This window comes from Etheostoma spectabile, chromosome 3, assembly GCF_008692095.1.
Source record: "Etheostoma spectabile isolate EspeVRDwgs_2016 chromosome 3, UIUC_Espe_1.0, whole genome shotgun sequence".
NCBI classification, from domain to species: domain Eukaryota; kingdom Metazoa; phylum Chordata; class Actinopteri; order Perciformes; family Percidae; genus Etheostoma; species Etheostoma spectabile.
The window spans coordinates 33,110,442-33,133,214 of record NC_045735.1 but is presented as its reverse complement, the minus strand read 5'-3'; the positions used below and the strand labels follow the sequence as shown (position 1 = coordinate 33,133,214).

Genomic DNA, 22,773 nt, shown 5'->3' with positions numbered 1-22,773 from the left:
TACTTTTGCCTGATTTAAATATATTTATCTCCTAAGTTAATGCCTTATCCTATTGTAATACTTACTTTGATCTGTGTGTCCTGTAGTGAGCACTTAACCTTATCCGTATTGGTTAAAATACCGGTTTAATCATTGTTTTTCATTTCTTTTGTGTTTAAAGGCTTTTCACCTGTTTACCTGTTCACCTGTACCGCCCTGGTACCCGTTTAACTGGTCAAAATAAAAATACTTTCTGAGTGAAATCTGAAGTCTGGTCCTTCAAGTGTGGACACCTCACAGTTCAAAGAAACACTTGGCATGTTAAATTCCAAACAAAAACATGATTGATCAAGTTTGTGTTATACCTTTACAGAAAGTGAAGAAAAAGAAATATTAGGCTGTTCAAAAAAAACAGCAGTATTTGCATTTTTCTCTACAAACAAACATTTACTGTATAAACTGAAAAATGTCTCAAGGGTTTGCTTTACTTTAAATCCCTGCACTAATATTTAGTTGTATAACCATTATTTCTGAGAACTGCTTCACATCTATGTTGCATGGAGTCGACCAACTTCTGCTACCTGTGAACAGGTATTCCAGCCCAGGGCGATTGAACTACATCCCACAATTCTTCTGCATTACTGAGTTTTGCCTCAGAAGCAGCATTTTTGATATCAAGTGTTCCATGGGATTGAGGTCCGGGGATTGGGTAGGCCCATCCATAACATCAATCTTGTTCATCTGGAACCAAGACTTTGCTCGCTTACTGGTGTGTTTTGGGTCATTGTCTTGTTGAAAGACCTATTTCTAAGGCATTTCCTCTATAGCATAAGGCAACATGACCTCTTCAATTATTTTGATCTATTGAAACTGATCCATGATCCCTGGTATGCGATAAATAGGCCCAACACCACAGTATGAGAAACATCCCCATAACATTATTTTTGCACCACCATGCTTTACTGTCTTCACAGTGTACTGTGGATTGAATTCAGTGCATGGGGGTCGTTGGACAAACGGTCTGGGGCCACAGGCCGTAGAATGTTGCGCCATTTCGCCTTTGGTCAGTCAATGAGTCCTTTGGCAAATTTAAACCTATTCAGTACATGTCTTTTTTTCAGCAATGGGACTTTGCGGGGGCTTCTAGTTGATAGCTTTGCAGCCTATAATATTCTGCACTTCCTTATATGTTTTCCCCTCACCAATCAACTTTTAAATCAAAGTCCGCTGTTCCTCAGAGCAATGTCTGAACGACCCATTTTGTTGAGTATTTTAGTGTGATATATACTATAACAAGCATGCACAAAATTTGCTTCCTTCCTTTCTTAAATTTGGGCCATAATTGACACTTGTTTCTTCATAGAATCAACAACCTCACTAATTCTGTAGGTCTGCTGGTTTTTTTTGACTCCACAACACTTACTAGTAAATTATTTGCCATGTAGAAATATCACTTCTACCAAAAAATGATTTTTTTAGGTTATTGATGTTGGACTGCTATTAATTTGAACACAGCTATACCTTTCAGCATTAATGATGCCTTCACATATGTGCAAGTAACCCATGCCATCGGCACTAACACACCCTCATACCATTCCAGATGCCAGCTTTTGAATGGTGATAACAATCTGAATGGTCCTTTTCCTCTTTGGCCCGGAAGACATGACGTCCATGATTTTGAAAAAAAAAACAATTTGAAATGTGGACTTGTCAGACCTCAGCACAGTTTTCCACTTTGCGTCAGTCCATCTCAGATGAGCTCGGGCCCAGAGAAGCCGGTGGCATTTTTGGGTGTTGTTGATATATGCCTTTCGCTTTGCATGGTAAAGTTTTAACTTGTAGATGTAGCGACAAACTGTTAAGTGACAACAGTTTTCTGAAGTGTTCCTGAGCCCACATAGTAGACAGTACACAGAGATTTCTCCAGATTATCTAAATCTTTTGATGTTATGGACTGTGGATGATGAAATCCCTAGATTCCTTTCAAACTATTTGCTCTCGCAGTTGTTCATAAAGCGGTGCACCTTGCCCCATCCTTGCCCCATCTTTGCCCCATCCTTGCCCCATCCTTGCTTGTGAATCCCAATCATGACACTTACCTGTTTCTAATTAACCTGGTCACCTGTGGAATGTTCCAAACCTTCATTAACTTTCCTAGTCTTTTGTTGTCTCTGTCCCAGTTTTTTGGAACATGTTCCAGGCATCAAACTAAAAATGAGTGAATATTTGCAAAAAACAATAAAGCTTATAAGTTTGAACATTAAATATTTTGTCTTTGTAGTGTATTCAATTGAATATAGGTTGAAAAGGATTGGCAAATCACTGTATTCTGTTTTTATTTACATTTTACAGGTTGCAGTCTGCTCTCCTCGGACCAACACACATCAAGAGAGACGTAACTATCGAGTTGGTGCAGGTTATGCTACATGGTCTACTGCTCATTTATGATAAGTAAATATAGCGCTGTGGAGACCTGGCATTATATGGTCGATGTTGTAGAATCAAGTATCAGTGTCAAATCTTCGTTCAGTTGTCTGTCGACTGTTTGAGCTAACCAGCTAGCTGCTAGCTCCGTCCTCTCTCTCCCACACCATTCACGTTACAACCTGCAATGAAAGAAATGAAGAGGAGGATGAAATTATAACATTGTCTGTCTCCACAAACTCAAGGGGCCCTACCTTGCACCAGGCGCAGCGCAAAGCCCAACGCAAGTGTCTTTGCTAGTTTAAGACTGATGTAGTTGTCAATTTCCCGTCCAGCGCCCATGCCGTTTAAATAGCAAATGTACCTGTACCCATCTGTGCACCCATGGGCGTGCTGGTCTTACAGGGAGGTGTGTTCTGGAGTATTCTTGGCTTATTGCTTTCTTGAGGCAGTGAAAAGTGATTGCGCGATTAACCAACAAAAACCTGGTCTAAAGTCAATAACGCAGCTTTTCATTATTTTAACGCCTGCTTCACCTTGTGGAGTTTTGGTGGCATAGTACTTGTGCCATATATAATCGGCGTGCACACTTTCACTTCACGCACAAGCAGATCCGTTTCTTCTCCTAAATATTGCTCTTTCCTGCTTAGCAAATCCACCATTATAATAGCAATGCTCCAAGGTCCAAATGCGCTTGGCTTTTAAAGTAAATGGGAGATGACATTCTGATTGGTTTATTGCATTTTATGCCAAAAACACAGCTATGATTAATTAAGACAGTAAGTACAACCCTTTTGGACCATGTGTGTGGAGCACGAACCCTTTTTTTCTGCCGTTAATCTTGCAAAAGTAGATTTGTAGACGCCCTGAACGTACCTGCGCCAGGCGCTCCATGCGGTGCGCTCAGATTGTAAAGGGCCTAATGTATTGAAAGTTTGATGGTCATTTATTTGTGCATTGGAACGTAGGCAGGAGCGTACTTTACACTGAGAAATTCAAGTCCAAAACATTAGACTAGATCCGTTGGTTTACTGAACTGGCTTATGTGACAATGCTGTGAAAAAGATCTATTAAACTCTTAGGGGAGAAGTTAGTATGGTCACTCCACACTACCTGCTGCGCTGAGTTTAATGTTACTACATTACTGCTGTGTCTTTATAAATTCAAATAATATTCTCCTCCCCATTGGCTGACTGAAACTTTAATAAAATAAAAATTCAAATGTCATGTCATGTCTATCCTATCCTTATCATTAAGTTTTTAAACCATGGGGTTGGAAGAGGTTTGAATGAGATCCCAATATTTACTGGGAATTCTTTCCAAAATCGACCTGCATTTCCAGGGACCAACACCTGCGTGAAGCAGGATCTTTAGTGTGTTTGTGTGTCTGTGTGTCCAAACTCATATTTACTGAAACCTAAATGCTTTCTCCAAACCTCATTACTGTCATAGTTTGAAAAGCAGTTAATATGCCAATAAATTATATCATCTAACATGCAGGCCTTCATATGGAAGGTTTCATCGGATTTTGAAATTAAAAAGCCAATGAATTTCTTGCACCAGCTGGGTTTCACGTCAGACTGGAGCTTCTCACGTCCGACAACATTGGAGCAAATGTGCAATTGGTCATCTATTACCTTAAATCTGCCCATATTCAAACTCTGTAGGCAGAAAATTCAGAAACATAATTATAATGCATTAATATTCAGTGAGACTGGAGCTAGTTGATGTGGCTCGGGAAAGGGAAGTTTGGGGTCCCCTACTGGAGCTGCTGCCCCCGCGACCCGATACCGGATAAGCGGATGAAGATGGATGGATGGATAATATTCAGTGATAGAAATTCAATGGCTTTTTAATTTCAAAATCCAATGTATGAGATTTACTTCCATACCTTCATTCTCAATCAGAGTACAGAGTGGCATTCGATAAGCTGTAATCTTAATTATACACGACTGCATGCAACAGATTTTACGAAATGTTTCTTCATTATTGTAAGATTAATTATTCACAGTTTTTGGTTTAAAATCACATTTCTTTAGGGCAAGAAATCCCAGGAATCTTTGGAATGATGTATTCAGGGCAAGTCAAGAGTTTATAATCACAGAAAACCCCTTAATCTTTGTCAGGACCTTAAGTTTATAATATATCATCTTTTGTGTTATCTTTAAGCAACATTTCACATGACAATACGTTAATAAAATAATAGTCAATTTGCTGGTTTAATGAGTATTTGAGGACCTAATAAAACTATGTTGTTAAATATTTCATTGACTTCTCCCAGGAATGACAAGCTGACAGGACTCCCACATCTGAGATTGGCTGTCAACAAACAGCACCTGTTTTCTACTGTGCAAAATGTCTGGGAAATCGTCCATTCTGAGTCTTCAGAGGCAGTAAAGACAGACCTGAGGTCACTACAGACAGACAGAACTGCAGATCGACATCATCAAAATGAGGGCTATCAAAAGCAATCGGCTTATTTTCAGTCAAGACATGTGGATAACCTTGCTACAGGCTCTCAGATGGAGGCAAGAAAAGTTTCACCTGTGACGCTGCTTCTACGTAAACATGTAACAAGCCTTGGACTTCTAGGTCCTTTGGCCCCAGACAGTACTAGAAAAGGTTTAACTGCAGACACTCCCACTCCATCAAGTTTTTTAAAGGCTCACATCAACAATGTTCATACAAAAGCAACCTGCCACCCAAAGTCTCACATTTTTTTTCTCAAGACACACAAAACAGCAAGCAGTACCATCTTAAATATCCTGTATCGCTATGGGGAAAGCAGGAACTTGACCTTTGCCCTACCACTGAACAAACACAGCCAGTTGTTTTACCCATTCTTCTTTGCTTCACATTTTGTGGAAGGTGTCAGCAGCCGAAGTGTAAGAGAGTTCCATATCATGTGCAACCACATGAGGTTTACAAAATCTGAGGTGAGCTTCATCAGAAAATTTAAAAGTTGGGTACTTGAAGTGTTGCCCTGTTTTGTATTATATGTATGAATTTACAGCCCAGTTTACATGGACTTCATTTAGGCTAAATGAGGAAACAAACTTAGAAATGTGGGTACGATGAAACGGTGTGGGTCTGAAATAACACCCGGATGAAATTGAATGCCTTTTGGAAACACATTTTGTCAACTGCTCAATTATTCCAGTTAATATAATTTTTATGAATATGGTAGTCGATAAAAAACAAAAAAACATCCAGAAGACATCTGATGTAACCACTTTACCCTTAAAGGGTAACTGCCGTTTTTTTCAGCTTGGACCCTATTTTCCTATGTTTTTGTGTCTATGTGACAGATGGGATCAACAATCTTTGATGTGTTGATTGTGTATCCAGTATTAAGCAAGATTGCTACAGTCTGCAACAGCGAAACAAGCTACAATGTAAGTTAAAAGGGCAATTCTGCAGCTTGTTCACAAAAGTGCTCATTTTGCCACTGACAGGCTCAGATTAATATTAATTGTCTGACAACATTATAGTAAGGATTTCTAAAGGAGATCAACCTTTCTGTAGAGTGGTTTTTTTTATAAACAAAAAACATTGAAACATCAAAATTGCATTTGCTAAACCAACCAGACTTTATTCAAAGTTGACAGAGACAAAATAAAACTATGACTAGCCATTTTGGGTCATCTTTTCAATTTTCCAACCATCACAACTCTAACCCTAACCCTAACTATTTTTGGTTGAAATAAACACAAAGTTTGTCAATTTACATGTGAAAATATGTTGGCTCTACACAAGCTAAAAACATTGTTTTGTTTGGTTTAGCACATCAGAGCTGTTTCTGGTTAAACACAAAGGTCTCTAGATTTTAATAAGGTCTATCTTGGGATCCTTTCCATAATGTTGTCAAACACTGTGAATGATAATCTGAGCTTTTTAGTGGAGCAAACTGACACTGAACATTTGTGCTATAGGGTAAAATTGCAGCCAGGTCTGTGGCTCCCCTTTACAGCCATCATGCTTAATACTGGACAAATTTCAAATAGTAATCTTCCTATCAGTCAGTTACACACACAAAAATAGGGAAAAAAAAGAAAAAGAAACGGTAGTTACCCTTTAAGCCAATGTCCATATTGGTCACATTGGTAAATAATGGGCTGGCATTTGGTTCACATTTGGCAGTCCCTCCAGGTTTTCAGAGGATTCTTTTTTAGATTGTTGCGGCCCAAAATGCCTGATGTTGCAGGAGCTTTTGTAGAAAAATTGCGATAAATTTGTTGCAATGAAGTTGCGGGAGAAAGGGAAAGTTGCGGGTAAAAACTTGCAATTTTTTTTGTATAATTCTTTAAAATTAAAAAGAAAACTTGTTTTGTGGAGAAGAAACTACTCTGGGCTGAGTTTTCCAAGTCTCCTTACCAAAAAGGCTCAGGATGCTGCAAATGTTGGTAAAATATGAAAATGGCTGGTGGATTTAAGACAAAAAATAATAATTAATTTAATTAATCAAATTTGAACATGTCTGCCATTGACTTGTTGATCTTTACAATGTTAGTTCATTTCCTATCCTGGGCTGGGATACGGTTTGATAAAGGACTTATTGGACTTAAAATCCTGGAGATACTGATTTGGGCAAACAGAGAGAGGTACATTTTTAAAAAAGAGAATGTGCTCTATGGGTCGCTAATGGGACCAAGCTGGGCTATATTTGGGGCCCATTTAAGGCTTAATCACGCATTTTATTTTTCCTGAGCCTACTAGATAGTACTCTCTGTTCACCAAAGGGTTAAATCACACTGGATTGCCATTCTGTGAGCCTTTTTCTTTAATCCAAGACCTCCATCACTAGTGGAGTGGCTTCAGAAAATAAATAAAACGGTTCATAAACCTTCATAAGGTTTCATTTGGCCATCGCTATTAAAAGAACATTACAATTAAACAAAATAAAATACTCCTACTAAAAATATAGGAACAGGAGCAACCTCTAGCACCCAGTAGAGTGTGGGCCCCATGTTGGCTAAGTCCTTGTCAACGTCCCGTGTTTGAATTTGACGTGCAGCCCAATACATGTTGGAGACACATTAGCGGAGCTCTTACTATACTTTTAATGTGTAAAAGTATTTTTAATGAGTCCAAATTTAGTTGACCTAATAGGGCTAAATGGTAATGCATTACTCAGCCATGTGGGCCCCGAATGGACATACTGGCTTGGTGATTGCCTGTAACATAGTGCTTGTCGAAGGATTGTAGAGAAACAGAAAGGACCTGATTAGCCAGACTACAGATAGTCCTGCCAACATGTCACATCTATGTGGAACCCCCTTTGGTGAGTGATGGACTGGTATTTGGGCCTCATTTAGGCAACATCAGTGAAGTGCAAAAACTTCCATGTGGGGACTGGGTGTGTTGTATGTTAGGTACAGTGGTGTGAAAAAGTGTTTGCCCCCTTCCTCATTTCCTGTTCCTTTGCATGTTTGTCACACATAAGTGTTTCGGAACATCAAACCAATTTAAACAATAGTCAAGGACAACACAAGTAAACACAAAACGCAATTTGTAAATGAAGGTGTTTATTATTAAAGGTGAAAAAAAAATCCAAACCATCATGGCCCTGTGTGAAAAAGTGATTGCCCCCTAAACCTAATAACTGGTTGGGCCACCCTTAGCAGCAACAACTGCAACCAAGCGTTTGCGATAACGTGCAATGAGGCTTTTACAGCGTCCTGGAGGAATTTTGGCCCACTCATCTTTGCAGAATTGTCCTAATTCAGTTACATTAGAGGGTTTGAGCATGAACGGCCTTTTTAAGGTCATACCACAACATCTCAATAGGATTCAGGTCAGGACTTTGGCTAGGCCACTCCAAAGTCTTCATTTTGTTTTTCTTCAGGCATTCGGTGGTGGACTTGCTGGTGTGTTTAGGATCATTGTCCTGCTGCAGAACCCAAGTTCGTTTCAGCTTGAGTACACGAACAGATGGTCGGACATTCTCCTTCAGGATCTCTTGGTAGACAGCAGAATTCATAGTTCCTTTTATCACGGCAAGTCTTCCAGGTCTTGAAGCAGCAAAACAGCCCCATACCATCACACTACCACCACCATATTTTACTGTTGGTATAATGTTCTTTTTATGAAATGCAGTGTTCCTTCTACGCCAGATATACTTGGACACACACCTTCCAAAGAGTTCCACTTTTGTCTCATTGGTCCACAGAATGTGGTCCCAAAAGTCTTGGGGATCATCAAGATGGGTTGTGGAAAAATTGAGACGAGCTATGATGTTCTTTTTGCTCAGCAGTGGTTTTCTCCTTGGAACTCTGACATGCAGGCCGTTTTTGCCCAGTCTTTTCCTGATGGTGGAGGCATGAACGCTGACCTTAACTTAGGCAAGTGAGGCCTGCAGTTCTTTGGACGTTGTTGTGGGGTCTTTTGTGACCTCTTGGATGAGTCGTCGCTGCGTTCTTGGGGTAATTTTGGGCGGCCGGCCACTCCTGGGGCGGCTGTGCCTCAGTGGTAGAGCGGTTGCCTGCCAATCGGAAGGTTGGTGGTTTGATCCCCACCCCTGCAGGCATTGTCGAAGTGTCCTTGGGCAAGACACTGAACCCTGAGTTGCCCCCGGTGCTGCGCATCGGAGTGCGAATGTGTGTGAATGTTTATCTGATGAGCAGGTGGCACCTTGTACGGCAGCCCCGGCCACAGTGTATGAATGTGTGTGAATGGTGAATGTTTCCTGTAGATGTAAAAGCGCTTTGAGCAGTTAAGACTGGAAAAGCGCTATATAAATACAGCACATTTACATTTACATCTTGGGAAGGTTCACCACTGTTCCATGTCTTTGCCATTTGTGGATAATGGCTCTCACTGTGGTTCGCTGGATTCCCAAAGCTTTGGAAATGGCTTTATAAGCCTTTCCAGACTGATAGATCTCAATTACTTTCTTTCTCAATTGTTCCTGAATTTCTTTGGGTCTCGGCATGATGTGTAGCTTTTAAGGATCTTCTGGTGGACCTTACTGTGTCAAGCAGCTCCTATTTAAGTGATGCCTTGATTGTGAACAGGTGTGGCAATAATCAGGCCTGGGTGTGGCTAGAGAAATTGAACTCAGGTGTGGACAACCACAGTTATAGTATGTTTTAACAAGGGGGGCAATCACTTTTTCACACAGGGCCATGATGGTTTGGATTTTTTTTCACCTTTAATAATAAACACCTTCATTTACAAATTGCATTTTGTGTTTACTTGTGTTGTCCTATACTATTGTTTAAATTGGTTTGATGTTCCGAAACACTTAAGTGTGACAAACATGCAAAGGAACAGGAAATGAGGAAGGGGCAAACACTTTTTCACACCACTGTACATATGAAAAGTTCCCCACTTAAAGATGAACTGAACTGGAATTTGAATAATGGTGATATAACAGATGTATTTTATTTCTTCTCACTGGTACAATTATTAAAATGGGTGAATTTGTTAAAAGGGATAAAATGGCAAGTTGAAAGTGTTGTTTTTGTTACATGGGCGCCGCCATGTTGGAATTCCACAATCTACTACGTTACTGGCATGGTAAGCTACTCCGTGGCTAACTAGCACTAGCAGCGCAGCCATAGCAACAGCATACAAAGAGTTGGAGGCTAGCGGACATATGGCTTGGGAAACGGAAAGAAAGAAGTCTGGGGGGGTCATACTGTATTGCCCCTGGCTGCAGTAAGGAACTGAATAGGGCTAAGGCAGCTGGGGTTACGACACATTTCCACAGGCTACCTTTGACAAGGAAAAAACAGTCCTCAACTCATGGCTAGCAGCTAGCTGCCTTAAAACGGGCTAGCCCTCCGACAGAGCCTGGATTGCTTTTTAGCGACAGACTATTTGGAAAGCTGTGCTTTTGATACAACAGCGTTACTGGTGAGGTTAAGTCCAACAGACTGAAACCTGAGGCCTGCAGTCTCTAGTTCAGTGCAGACCGATAGACCACCGGCAAGTAACACCACCGATGCTACCTGCCGCAGACAGGGCGCTGAAATGCTCACGGCAGGCAGAGGACTGAGAGGGAGCTATGTTTACCGGTTATCAGCATACTATCAAGTCTACTAGGCAAAGGGCTGGATGTAACGTTGTTGTCACACAAAACACAAACATATTCACTTACAAAAATAAAGCCCAACGTGTCGGCTTTATAGAGTTAAACAAAACAGTTTGACCATAGATGCATGGAGGATTCACGAGTTTTGCGGATTTTTACTATGGATCTAGCAGCTGTTTCTGCATCAACAATGTGCCCTGAGACGGCGAACATCCGCTAGCTTCAGGGGGAGTAGAGGGGGACGTTGGATTCTGTGGTTTAGCTAGCGGCTAGTAAACACATTATTATCGATCTGTGATATCCTCGGAGTCTGGGTTTATTTCTACAGTCTATGGTCGGAGTGCTAGCTTGTGGGGTTTGTCATAACAATGCTTCCAACGTATTTAGTTGCAAGCCCTTTCCCTCGGTTGGATGGTTGGTATCTAGCTTGGTGTTGTGTCTCAGTAATGCCCAGTGTGTCAGTCTGGGGTACCTCTCCTACGAGCAGCTAACAAGCTATCCCATTGGATTAATGCGTCCAATTACATTTTCCATTTATCTGCCTCTATTTTCGTAAACGAACAGGACCTTAACCATGTTTTGCTATTTTCTCTAAATGGACACGATATATAAGCAGTCTATTTCCTAAAATGCATCATGTGCTTGGATACAATAAAGGAGGGTGCATGACAGTAAGCTGCGCCCACACACAAACACACACCGGTCACTGTCACCGGTGGCTGTCACCAAGCGATCCTGTACTCCACTACAGTGGAGCCTGAAACTGATTGTCCTCCATGTGGTGGTAGTCAGACACTACAAGCCTGTCCCTCACAGGCTCAAATGCATAATCCATGCCATTAAAATTACTTTTTTTCATGTGTATATTATGTGCTGCAGCCGATGCCTATATACTTTCACGGGTCCTACCATGCCAGTGACGTCATCGATATTATCAGCGTTCTAATACTAACAAACGCAATTTTTGTGTTGCTTAAAAAAAAGCTATATAGATTTTTTAAATAATTTTTTTTAGTGTAATTCATTTGTAAGTATCATAACCAACAAGTTATCAAAAGTTAGTTTTTCAGTTCAGTTCATCTTTAAGGTATAGGCCCAACATATGGTTTGGTACAATATTAGTAATGACAGCGGGAACCTTTTTTTCCAAAGGGGAAAATGTACTAGCCGCTTTAGATTTAATGTTTCTTATTCATAAAAAGTCTATTTTTTTATTTTTATTTTTTAACTAAGTAGAACTTAGTTAAATACAACTTTTTCAACTACTTGTTTTTCATATGTTATGTCCCAGGTGGCAAAAGTGATGCCTAAGGACACCTTCTACTTTTCCATATTGAGAAATCCTGTGGCCATGATGGAGTCCATCTTTATCTACTACAAGAGCATCCCAGCCTTTCACAAGACTCGCAGCCTGGACAGCTTTTTAGACAGCAGCTGGAGAAACTACAACTCATCAGTGAAAAACAACCACTACGCTCATAATATCCTGGCTTTCGATTTTGGCTTTGACAACAATGCTGCAGCTGAAGCTGAAGACCTGGAGGAGAGAGCCAGCATGGCTATTTCAGCCATTGAGAGGGACTTCCACCTTATTCTTATTTCTGAATACTTTGATGAGTCCATGATCTTGCTCAAGCATGCCCTCTGCTGGTCCCTGGAAGACGTGGTTTCCTTTAAGCTCAATGGTCGCAGTGAACAAACTCGTCACCCACTTTCACCAAATACTGCAGAGAAAATAAAGAGGTGGAATGCTTTGGACTGGAAGATCTACCTGCACTTTAACACAACCTTCTGGCACAAGGTGGATAGTCTTGTTGGGCAAGAGCAGATGAAGAGGGAAGTATCTCAGTTGAGAGAGCTACACGCCAAGCTAGCAAACAGCTGCCTGAAAGATGGCGGGGCAGTCAACCCTTCCCAGATTAAAGAAGCCGGGCTAAAGCCGTTCCAGTATGGAGCAGCTGTAATTCAGGGCTATAACCTAAACCCACACATAGACAGACAAACCAAAATAAAATGTCAAAAACTTATAACTCCAGAACTGCAGTACACAGACCGTTTATATACCCAGCAGTTCCCAGAGCTAGCTGCTAAGCATAGACAAGAAACAAGGATGGTTTCTCCACAACGTCAACGCTCAGACAGAACTGGTACGATGAGAATGGCCTGGGCCAGGGAAGCCCATCACAAACAAATCATGAGGAGAAAACTCTCAAATCTAAAGAACCAAAAGTCGTCCACAAGTGCCCTGTTAACACACAAAGAAGTTAACAACGAAACAAGTATGCTATGACTGGTAACTGTGACTAATAGTCACGGGACAATGTTTTGTTTCCACTGTGAGGTATTGAAGCAGCTGTTCCATCTAATACTCACTTTCTCTAATGTGTAGTGTCCATTATAACCCACATAATGAAAGTGTTGATATAAAACAACAAAAAATGTTCGGCTCTTCTAATAGCCCTGCTAATCGTGAAGATAAAAATGTAGAGGTTTTCTTAAGGTGGGGGCAAAGGAACTGTCATAATGTTATAAATGTAAAGGGTTCATCCTGTATGTTTTGTGGCAATCAGCCAATATATCTCTTTTGTATAAAGGGAAAAATTTGGCCTGATGGTGGCACCAAACAAAAATTAAGACTTGCACCAAATGAGCATGGTTCATCTTCTGATTGGAGATGCACAGCTCCATTTTTCTCAGTTCCCTTTTCGATGCCTGAATCATACAGTTTTGCATAAAATGTAAATGTATTCCAAAGCAATTGAACTGTAGGAGTACAAATTGCTATGGCAATGTTTTAAAAAACATAAACTAATCAAGTGCACAGCTATGTTAATGCTCTTGGGGGGAATTGTTGGCTCTGTTAATTATAAAGTGTGGTCTAGACCTACTATATCTGTAGAGTGTTCTGAAATAACTTCTGTTATAAATTGACACCATAAATAAAATTGAATTCAATCAAGTAGACTTCTTTAAATGTGTTCATTATAAGAACATTTCAGAGAGGGCATTGCCAAATCCTTCATATGTATTTAAAATGCACACTTGAAATATGAGTGCAAGAATAATGAAGGGAAATAAATATCTACACTATCAGTAAACCCTAGCAAAGAAGTTAAAAACAACAATGTGCGTGGCTGCTTCTTAAACATGCTTTAGTACATGTACATAATGGTGTGTTTCAGCGCCACTTTTAGCCTGCTTTATTACGCTGGGCTGGTAGAAATCATACATGGGCAACAGACTAGTTGCCCAAAAAGTTGCCCGTTGAAATAACAGCTGGTCTATAATAGGGATGTCACAATCCCAAAAATGTAGTAGTCGGTGCCAATACCAGTAAAATAACACGATTCTCTATGCCGATTTTGATACCACAGTAATAAAAAAGGATTTTCTAAGATTCCATGTACTTTAACTTGAAACATGAACTTCTTTATTAAAATAGTTAAAAAATATCAAAATGTCATAAGACATACAAAACATGTGCAATAGAGCATAGAACAACATAATTAAGTGCATTTAATGGTCATAGTGCAACCACTAGTGTCCCCAGACACATTGCAAACTTCCAGGCATCTTTTCAAAACCTACTGCTCAAAAACAACAGTGTTTCTAACAGTTGCGTAAATAGGTAAGGTAAATATTGGAGATGTATTTGAAAGATGAAGACAGCTTAGATTAGGGTGACCAGAAACATGAATGACGACCTTGTCTATTACTGTGACTGTGATTTGTTCAATATGTTGAAGTTTTACAAACAACAAAGTGAACAACTTAAGCTTGACGGACATGTTTTGCATCTAACGTCTCACGTTCATCTCAGTAAACTAGCAAGAGTACACAACAGACCACTTCTGTGTAGGTTACTGCAAAATAAAAGCACTTCCTGTGCGGTTCACAGTAAAACTAAATTACTGTTAAACCAATAAAGTTGTGTACTCTTTCGCATATCAGCTGTAAATCAAGTACTTTCAATAATGTAGATTGTGAATTTGAATCACTCTATAATTGACCATTTCCTTTAGACTGTTTTAAACAAAACAACATGAACAACAATGTTGTACTTCAATACTTCAACTGTAGGTACTTTTAATTGAGAATTTTAATTTTCTCCTACTTGCCTATTGTACGTTTTACTTTGCATGTTTATATACATTTTAGAATTTTTATGAATAATCTACAATCTATTAAAGTGGATAAAGAGGAGACTTTATTGATCCGGTGGAGAAATTCACACACTAGCTGAGTCAAATTTCCGGTGTTATTTCGGTGAAAGTAACTCAAAAGTAATGCAAAAGTATGTAACACATTGAGTAAATACAACATGTTTTCTACCACATGGCATTGTTTTGTCATTGATTACATCCCACTTTGCAACACAGTTATACAACAGATACTTTATTTATTGATATTGATTGATTTCAATGTTGATCGATCCAACACCAAAGATTCTTTTGTACCTTAAAAGAATGTTTCCAAAATTGTTTCAGTGGTTCATTAACTTGTTTGAATGAGACAATAGAATAATGGTAATGGTAAAATAATGGACAATTCCGCAGTAGGGGGACCGAGAGGAAAAGGTGCTGGTTGACAAGTAGCTCGCTAATGCTAATGTCATTCTTGGTGGGTAACATAAGATTATGACACCGTTCACCACACTCAGTTATTTTTAGTATGATTGTTTTGACCACTGTTTATAACTCTGGGCTAACCCAAAAATTCATCAGTAACGTTAACTCTATAGATAGACGACTAATCTAATGGTAATTTAGCTAGCTAGCACACCCCTGTCTTCTGCCTCAGTCTCCGGCTCTTCGAGGCTTCAGTCGGGATGAGCCCCGGGGACACATCCACAGTCAGCCCCCAGCCAGCTAACAGCCAGCCTGCTCAGCACTTAGCTTACTCCGGTGCTAAGGACGCTAACGGCAGTTTACTGAACCCTTGGGAAACAGAACCAGGCACCCGAGTCTGAACAGCGGCCATTCTTAACGTTATGCCTCAGTTAGCGTTACTGGTGCCACCCCTTTTGCTTTTAGCCATCTGTTCAGTAAGCTACATTTACAAGACAAAACTGGAATAAGGCACCAAAAGGACTAATACTAATAGTAATTTAAAAGACGTGGTAGCATTGGATCTGGACAGGAAAGGTAACTATGGTAGTTGGAAGAGGTGTGTTGCGATTCTGCCTTCTCACTCTGCAACACAGGTTTGTGGAGCTGAGTGTCGCAATTTCGGTTTTATTTTGCATATCGATACAGCCCTACCTGCTAGCTAAATTGTTAGTTTGACTGGTGATTCTTAACATAACAATTTAGTGAGCAACTGAAGAATACCAACCCTGTTTATATTCTTCTCCTGCTAGCTAAATTGCACCTGGCTGTTGATTCAATATAACAGCGATTGATGAACGCCCCTGCTCACGTTTGTATTTTAGGTGAGTTATTTACATGCTGAAGTAGTTACACTGCTTTAAGATAATGTAATTAATAGTGGGTTTATTGTTATTTTTTGCTATATATAATTCCTATGCATTGTGTAAAATATTATTTATTTCTTTGCAGAACTACAAATGTCATTGTTTAACATAATTAACATGCTATTATTTAGCAGGAATTCAGGACTAACAAAATCAGTCAGATTGTTTTGCTTTGGTCCTTGTAGGGAGAGTGGAAAGGATGGACAGGTAGGCTAGTAAAATAGAAAAGAGCAGGAAAGAGGAGTGAAAAGAGAGTGAGAATTAAGGGAGAGACGAGTGAATGGCCAAAGAAAAGGAATGCAAGTGAACAGAGGAGGACTAAAAAAAGTTAAAAGTGCAGTGAGGAAAGCTTGAAATACAAGACGCAATAATGTCTCTCTGCAAGAAAAGAAAATGTCAGGTTAATGACAATATATTGAAAGAATTTCCATTTATACGGCCAGGTCATGATGAGGCAATAGCTTTCTGTACACTCTGCAATTCCTCTTTTACCATGGGCAGTGGAGGAAGTGTCAGACCCAGCTGGCAGAAAAACCCAAACGCAGACACTAGATAGTGAAATCCACTTGTGGAGTTTATTAGTGACAGTCTGTGAGCCAGATGACAAACCAAATGTAATGGTAGGATGCTGTGAGGCGGCAGTGGAGCAAAAAGTAATCCGAACTGTGAGGAAGTGGGTAGTGAAGATCCGAAAGAAGAAGAATCTATGACGGAGGAGCAGAGGCAGAGATGTGTTAACACACAACACAAAGCAAAAACAACAAAATGCAAAAGTCAGATAGAGACGCCAAACACATGCGATAGTGACTAACAATCTGACAGGGACTGGACGACAGGTCACAGTATAAAAGCAGGTGGTGATGATGGTGATGAGACACAGGTGGGTGCTTGGATGAATGAATGGAGACCATGCCTACCCAGGTTGCTTGGCAACAGGATCCCGTGACGTACAAGACAACAGAAATAACAGACATACCGACAACAAACAGATTCAGTGCGAGAGACACCTGACAGGAAGAACGTCTGTGGTGAAACACCAACAGATAAAAAAGCATAAAGCTGCCATTATGCAGGGATACCTACAATAACAACTTTCTTCAAGAAGGTAGAGCCTTCTCAAACAGAGTTGGCTGTACAAGAGGGTGTGTTTGGTTACCATACCATCAGACACAAACACAGTTCCAGATTGATGGACTGCATAGCAGCACTGAACCGTAAGTTCTATGAGTTTTCAGGTGAAAGAACGAAGTGTGATGCCATAGTGGCAAGTGTATTTGCACCCTGGGCCATGACACTGCTAACCCACAAACTTGACCAGGCTAACTTTGTGTCTTTGTCTCAAACCATGGCCATGCAAAGCTGCTGCCAGTACTTGTTGTATGATCTCAAAGGAGAAACTGTAGCAAAGATTGCAGAGGAGATTCTTGTGGCTGTCCGGCAACATGATCAGGAGGAAAAGGCTGTGGCCTTCTCTTCTGATAACACAAACACAAACTGTAGCGGAATTAACAGGGCAGGATAAGTGAATGTCCACACCAAGGTCAAAGATTCCCTTCAGCGAGAGGGGATTGGGCTTGGCACAAACTGCACTGGACATGGTTCCTCTAGATGTGGAACATCTCCTCACCAAGGTCTTTGGATGTTTCCACATTTTTACAGTCTGTGTAGAGAGACTGAAGACCTTTTGCGATTTTGCTGGTCAAGAGTAACACAACATTTTGGGACACAGCAATGCCCGCTGGCTGTTGATGCTCCCAGCCTTGGAGAGAGTCATTCAAATGTATGCCCACTCAAGTCATTTTTCCTCTCCAAAAACAAAAGTCCTGTTGTTGTCCAACTGTCTGTCTGAAGATCCCTTGACTGAGCTGTGGTTGGCCTATGTCCAATGTAACCTGGTTATTTTCCATGAAGCCATAAAAATGCTTGAAGGCCACACCGCTGTGCAGTTGAGTCTGCTGCCATTCTCAGAAATTTCCAAACCAAACTCACTGATGACAACTTCCTGCCAGTGATGGTTAGAGTTCTTCTGAGAAACCTGGAGGAAAATGGTACTATCACAAAAAAGACCTTTCTGGGGAGTTCAAAGTGTTTCTTTGACACTGCAGTGAAGTACTTGGATGGATGGGGAAAGCTTGTGAACAACCTCCAACTCCTGAACTGTCTACTTCTGAAAAAGCAGCCCCAGAGCTTGGAAATCAAAAAGGCATTAGCCACCATCCAAAGGAAATGCCCCTATGTGGCAACTGATGAAGATCTTCTTTTTGATGAAGTGTCTGGTCTCCAGGAGTTCCGTCAATGGGGTATACTAGAGGAAAAAGAAGAGAGATGAGACACCTCTCACTCAGAGAAGGGGAACAGTAATACACCATTTTGAACTCACCGAAATTCCACACACCATCCTAGCTAAATTGGCATCTTTGGTAATCTGTTTACCAGGGAACAATGCACCCGTTAAGAGGGTTTTCTCTCTGATGAATGATGTGTGGACTTAAGAGAAAAATCGCTTCACAGTCTGTACCATGAAGACTCACAGACCAACTTTAACCTTCCATGCCACAACTTTATGGAGAAGCTGGCCAAAAACAAACAAATCCTTAGAAAGATAAGGATTTAGAAAGAACAATACACAGATTAGGTTACATCTGTCAGAATTAGGGGTGGGAATCTCGACTCAGTGGCCAACGATTTGATTCTAAACCGATTATCATTGCATCTCTATGCAACAATTTCTTTTATGTACACTTCCATGTGGAAAAAAATATACATATATATCTGAGTTTGTTAGATTTTGACATTGGTTTATTATTGTGTAGTAATTCCATGCTTAAAGCCTGTGTTGCAGGTTTAATTTTGCAATGAATTTGTGCAATTTGCTTGTTGGTAATAAATATTTGAACTCTTATCCATTGTATTTGGGGATTGTGTTAGTGTTTACATCGGGGAGAAAACAGAGCAGCCTGCGTTGTATTTGCCACTGGTCTGGCCTAATATGGCTTTTGGTCTTTAAATATTAACATTCTATGGTCTCGACCAAGTCCAGGTGACTTTATTATGTTTATAATAATATTGGAGGGAAAGTGAAACACAGCTTAGATGGGGATATTGTTTGGCTTTTCACAATTTTACTTTTTCCACAATCAACCTGCAATTATGTTTGAAATAGAGACATGCATATTGTTTCTTTTCCCGGAGATCCTGGACATTATTTTTCTTTTACGACGTTAAAGACAAATGAAGAGTAGCCCGAGTGTGCGCGGCCTGGAGGAACGCGTTCTATCACAAGTCGGTGAGGAAGCCAAGCTACATCTGCGGTGAGCAGTCTTCAGACCAGGGGAATAAAGTTCAGTTGAGCTACATGATTCATCAAAAGCCTGGACTTGTGTGGATGCTTCAACCTCAAAGTCAACGGACTTGGACAAGCTTTAAAAAAAACGTTTGAAGGATACAATGATGAACAAATACGTGTACTGTTGAGTGTACTGTGAAAATGTTTTATGGAGTTCTCAGCTAATCGTAATCTGCAAAATATAGAATATACATTTTTGCTCCTTCCTTAAAAACTTCCATATGCATTTATTTTAAAATGACGTTCTCAAATAAAAATAGGGTGACCAGACGTCCCCGGTTTTGGTGACCTGTCCCCGACTGGATCTGTCCGCGGTTTTCACTGTGACTGAAAGACCCGATATTGGAATGAAAGTAAGAAAACACTGACCAAGCGGAGCCGATCAAGCAGCGCTGCTCAGAGAGGCTTTAGAAAGCCCTCTTTTACGATGCTAAAATTACTGATTATTTACATGGAGTCTGGTGGGTTTAGCGAACGCAATTGCGCAGACTTATATGTTTTAAAAAAGGATCTTAATCTTTAACAGTCTCCGTTTTAAGTTTAAAAAAAATAAAAACATGACGTGTTTTGGAGGTATATTTGCTTCTGAGCAGAAAATGTCCCCGGATTTGTCTGAGAAATCTGGTCACCTTAATAAAAAGAACATCTGTTTAAACACACTCTGTTCATTGTTGTTTAACCAAACTTTAATGTTTTCTGAAAAGACATGGCTTTCCTTTTAAAGGGGTGATAGAATGGTTGTATAGAGGTAATCACGCTGTTCCTTGAGGTCTTCTGATAGGGTATGTAACATTTGTTGGGCTGAAAATGTTGATTTTGCTGTTCTTTTGGCCCTCACACCACCCTGCTAAATTGACCTGTCTTGAAACGAAAGCTTTTCTGCCTTATATGGTCTGCTCATGAATATTTAAATTAGATGCGCGCTGATTGGTTGTTGTGCAACGAGCTTTGCTGCGGCACACAAACATGACTAAAACATCCAAGGTGGAGATAGCATGGTTACCGTATCTATTTGAGCCCGAATCAGAGGAAGGATCTGATATCGAGGAGCAACCTGCCAGTAAATTGGAAATGACTCCTTCAGACTGGTAAGTTTGGTCATTTAGCATTTACTTGCATTTTCAACACATAGCCCAACATTTGCCGTCCGTTGTTACACTAGTGTAATACTCACACGTCAGTGTTATAGTCTAAGAATAACTTTGTATTAGCCTTGTTTTTAGTATCGTAAGCAACATAAGTTAATGTGCACACGGACACATATTTTACAACTTGTACCCTCGCAGTTTCGGTCAAGATGTCTAGTTCATAGAGCTGCTCACAACGACAGTCTCTGATTGTGATTATGAGTTACGTAAATTATTTAACACGTAGTAGTAATATGTTATCTTACAACAGGACGTCCATTTAGCTGGACAGGAGACTACTATTTCTGTTTGTATGCTACGTCTAAAGCATTATTACTACTCTCGCCTGTGTCAGTAGGTCAAATGTTATCTTGGAACTACAATCATGCTGATTAGATCTGACTTTGAGATTTATTACCTTCTTAACATGTAGTAATATGTACAATTACAACTACGGTGCATCCATCTTACCTTGGCAGGTGTTCTTGTGGAAACTGTGCACAAATGCCCCAGGAGAGAGAAAATATGTTGCCAATAAATACCTCAGGTAACTAATACTAGATACATTAACTCAAGCTACTTTATGCTTTCTGCTCATTCAACATTATGAAATAACAACAAGCTCATTGTTTGTTTTTACAGGTCATGAAAAGAATGACCCAGGTTCCTGAAGATATAACCTGTATGACTGGCTCATGCAACATGCATGGTGAACTATAGATGGAGCTACATGACAACACGGGGTATTTATTCGAATGGAACAGTTAGGAAAATGAAACGTTAGCCCCTTTGTCATTACAGTTGATCAACACACATTCAGCCTTTGCTAGCTACAGGCTACGTTAGCATTGCTAATGTTACTGTTAGCAACGAAATCATACTTACAGCTTGTGGTTGGGATGACCATACAGTCGGAACAGCAACAGCAGCTTAGCAAATCCTGCTTTAAATTGTCCAAAGTTTTGAAAACTGTCTTTGGGGGAAAAGTTTACAGGGATCTCCTAAACAGCAGCCGAGCCCGTCGAGTGTTTGCTTCCTTGGGAAGACTAGCTATGAGAAGTGTCTCCGTTCCCTGTACATACTGGAACTCTGCATTTACAACCCTGGTTCATTGTCAATATCCTGGAAAATATTCCAAACTTTCTTCTTAGTAAATCCCGTCAGAGTACACGAGCAGCGTTCTCAGTCGGACATCTACTCGACCTAACGCTAGCTGCATTAGGAGCTGGTCTCAGGTCAGTGGCCTGTGTGTAGATGTTGGGGCTGGACCGTTCTCCTTATACGTCCATGGGCGTGACAAAGCTACAGGTTCTTAGATCCTGACGTCATCTTTTGGCTTTGTTGGGATTCGCCCGTTTTCAGCGGCAGTTTCAAAATGTGGGATTTTCAGAGGAAAGGCATGTCAATGGGATTTAAAGCTTTTATGTATGTCCTATTTACCCACTGAACTGTCGTTATTCACCTATGACAAGGTAAAATCGGTTTTGCATTCTATCACCCCTTTAACCCACGTCCTAATAACAATATAATTCAATATTTTTTAGAGAAGGCATAAACCAATCATAGGGGTACACAGTAGTGCCTTCTGTCCCCATATCTAGATAAATGTACCAGTACTTATCTGAACTAAAAACATGATCACTGTCACTAGATGGAAAGAAAACAACGTTCACTTAGTGCTTTTCACTGACAGTAAAAAGTAAAGTCATTGTATGCACTGCTGCGTTGCTAAATGAAGGAGACAAATGAAGGAGACTACCCCAAAAATTGGCAATTCCACATTTGCCCTCTCACAACTGGCAGGTTTGTAATTATACAGCTGATGGCCTTTCCACCTCTTCTACATCCCAGTCAGTCGCCGTAGTTCTAGTGCCAGGCTGAGACTTTGCTCCCTGTGATGTCATCGCCGAATCTACTTAATAAACCTGCGAATACCAAAGATTATCAAAAACTGACATTTAAAACTATTTTTAAAAATTATATACATCTCTTGAGTGCTTTTTGGACCCATTAATCAACAGTGGTCGTTAACCTGCAACATGGGCTTTAAGCCTTAAACATGCTTGTCACTTTCTCTCACAGTAATTATCCACGTCAGAGGCTCAATCATGTTTAATGGGTGATAATTCGATTCTTAGAACACGAATTATGAGGTGGTCAGTTGTAATGTGATGTGGTAGAGTATGTATGTTCAGGGGCCTTTATGTATGTACCTAATTATTTTATGAATGTCTTATTAAATTATGTGCATATACAAAACTTATTTATTTTTTCCTTTTGGATATTTTTTTGCACTCTTGCGGTCTCTTCTGGACACAGTAACTTTTAATAAAAATCAACACATTTTTTTCATTTTTTAAATAATCGATTATCAACTTATCAGAATCGT

General features: G+C 40.1%; 1 protein-coding gene and 1 long non-coding RNA gene across 2 annotated transcripts in view; one reads left to right on the top strand and one right to left on the bottom strand.

The window, feature by feature from the left end:
• Nucleotides 1-12,984, top strand: part of gal3st2 (galactose-3-O-sulfotransferase 2) — a 33,733-nt gene extending 20,749 nt beyond the window's left edge. Inside the window, exons 3-4 of the mRNA XM_032506749.1 lie at nt 4,685-5,339; nt 11,730-12,984. Of these exons, the coding sequence (XP_032362640.1) occupies nt 4,685-5,339; nt 11,730-12,728 (1,654 nt within the window). The 3' untranslated portion in view covers nt 12,729-12,984. The remainder of the gene's footprint in view (nt 1-4,684; nt 5,340-11,729) is intronic.
• On the bottom strand, nt 1,959-22,430 carry LOC116674475 (uncharacterized). Its single transcript, XR_004328109.1, has 3 exons — nt 22,350-22,430; nt 14,140-14,142; nt 1,959-1,974 (listed from the first exon to the last, which is right to left on the bottom strand). It is a non-coding gene; the product is annotated as an uncharacterized LOC116674475 (long non-coding RNA).
• Between the last annotated feature and the right edge of the window lie 343 nt (nt 22,431-22,773).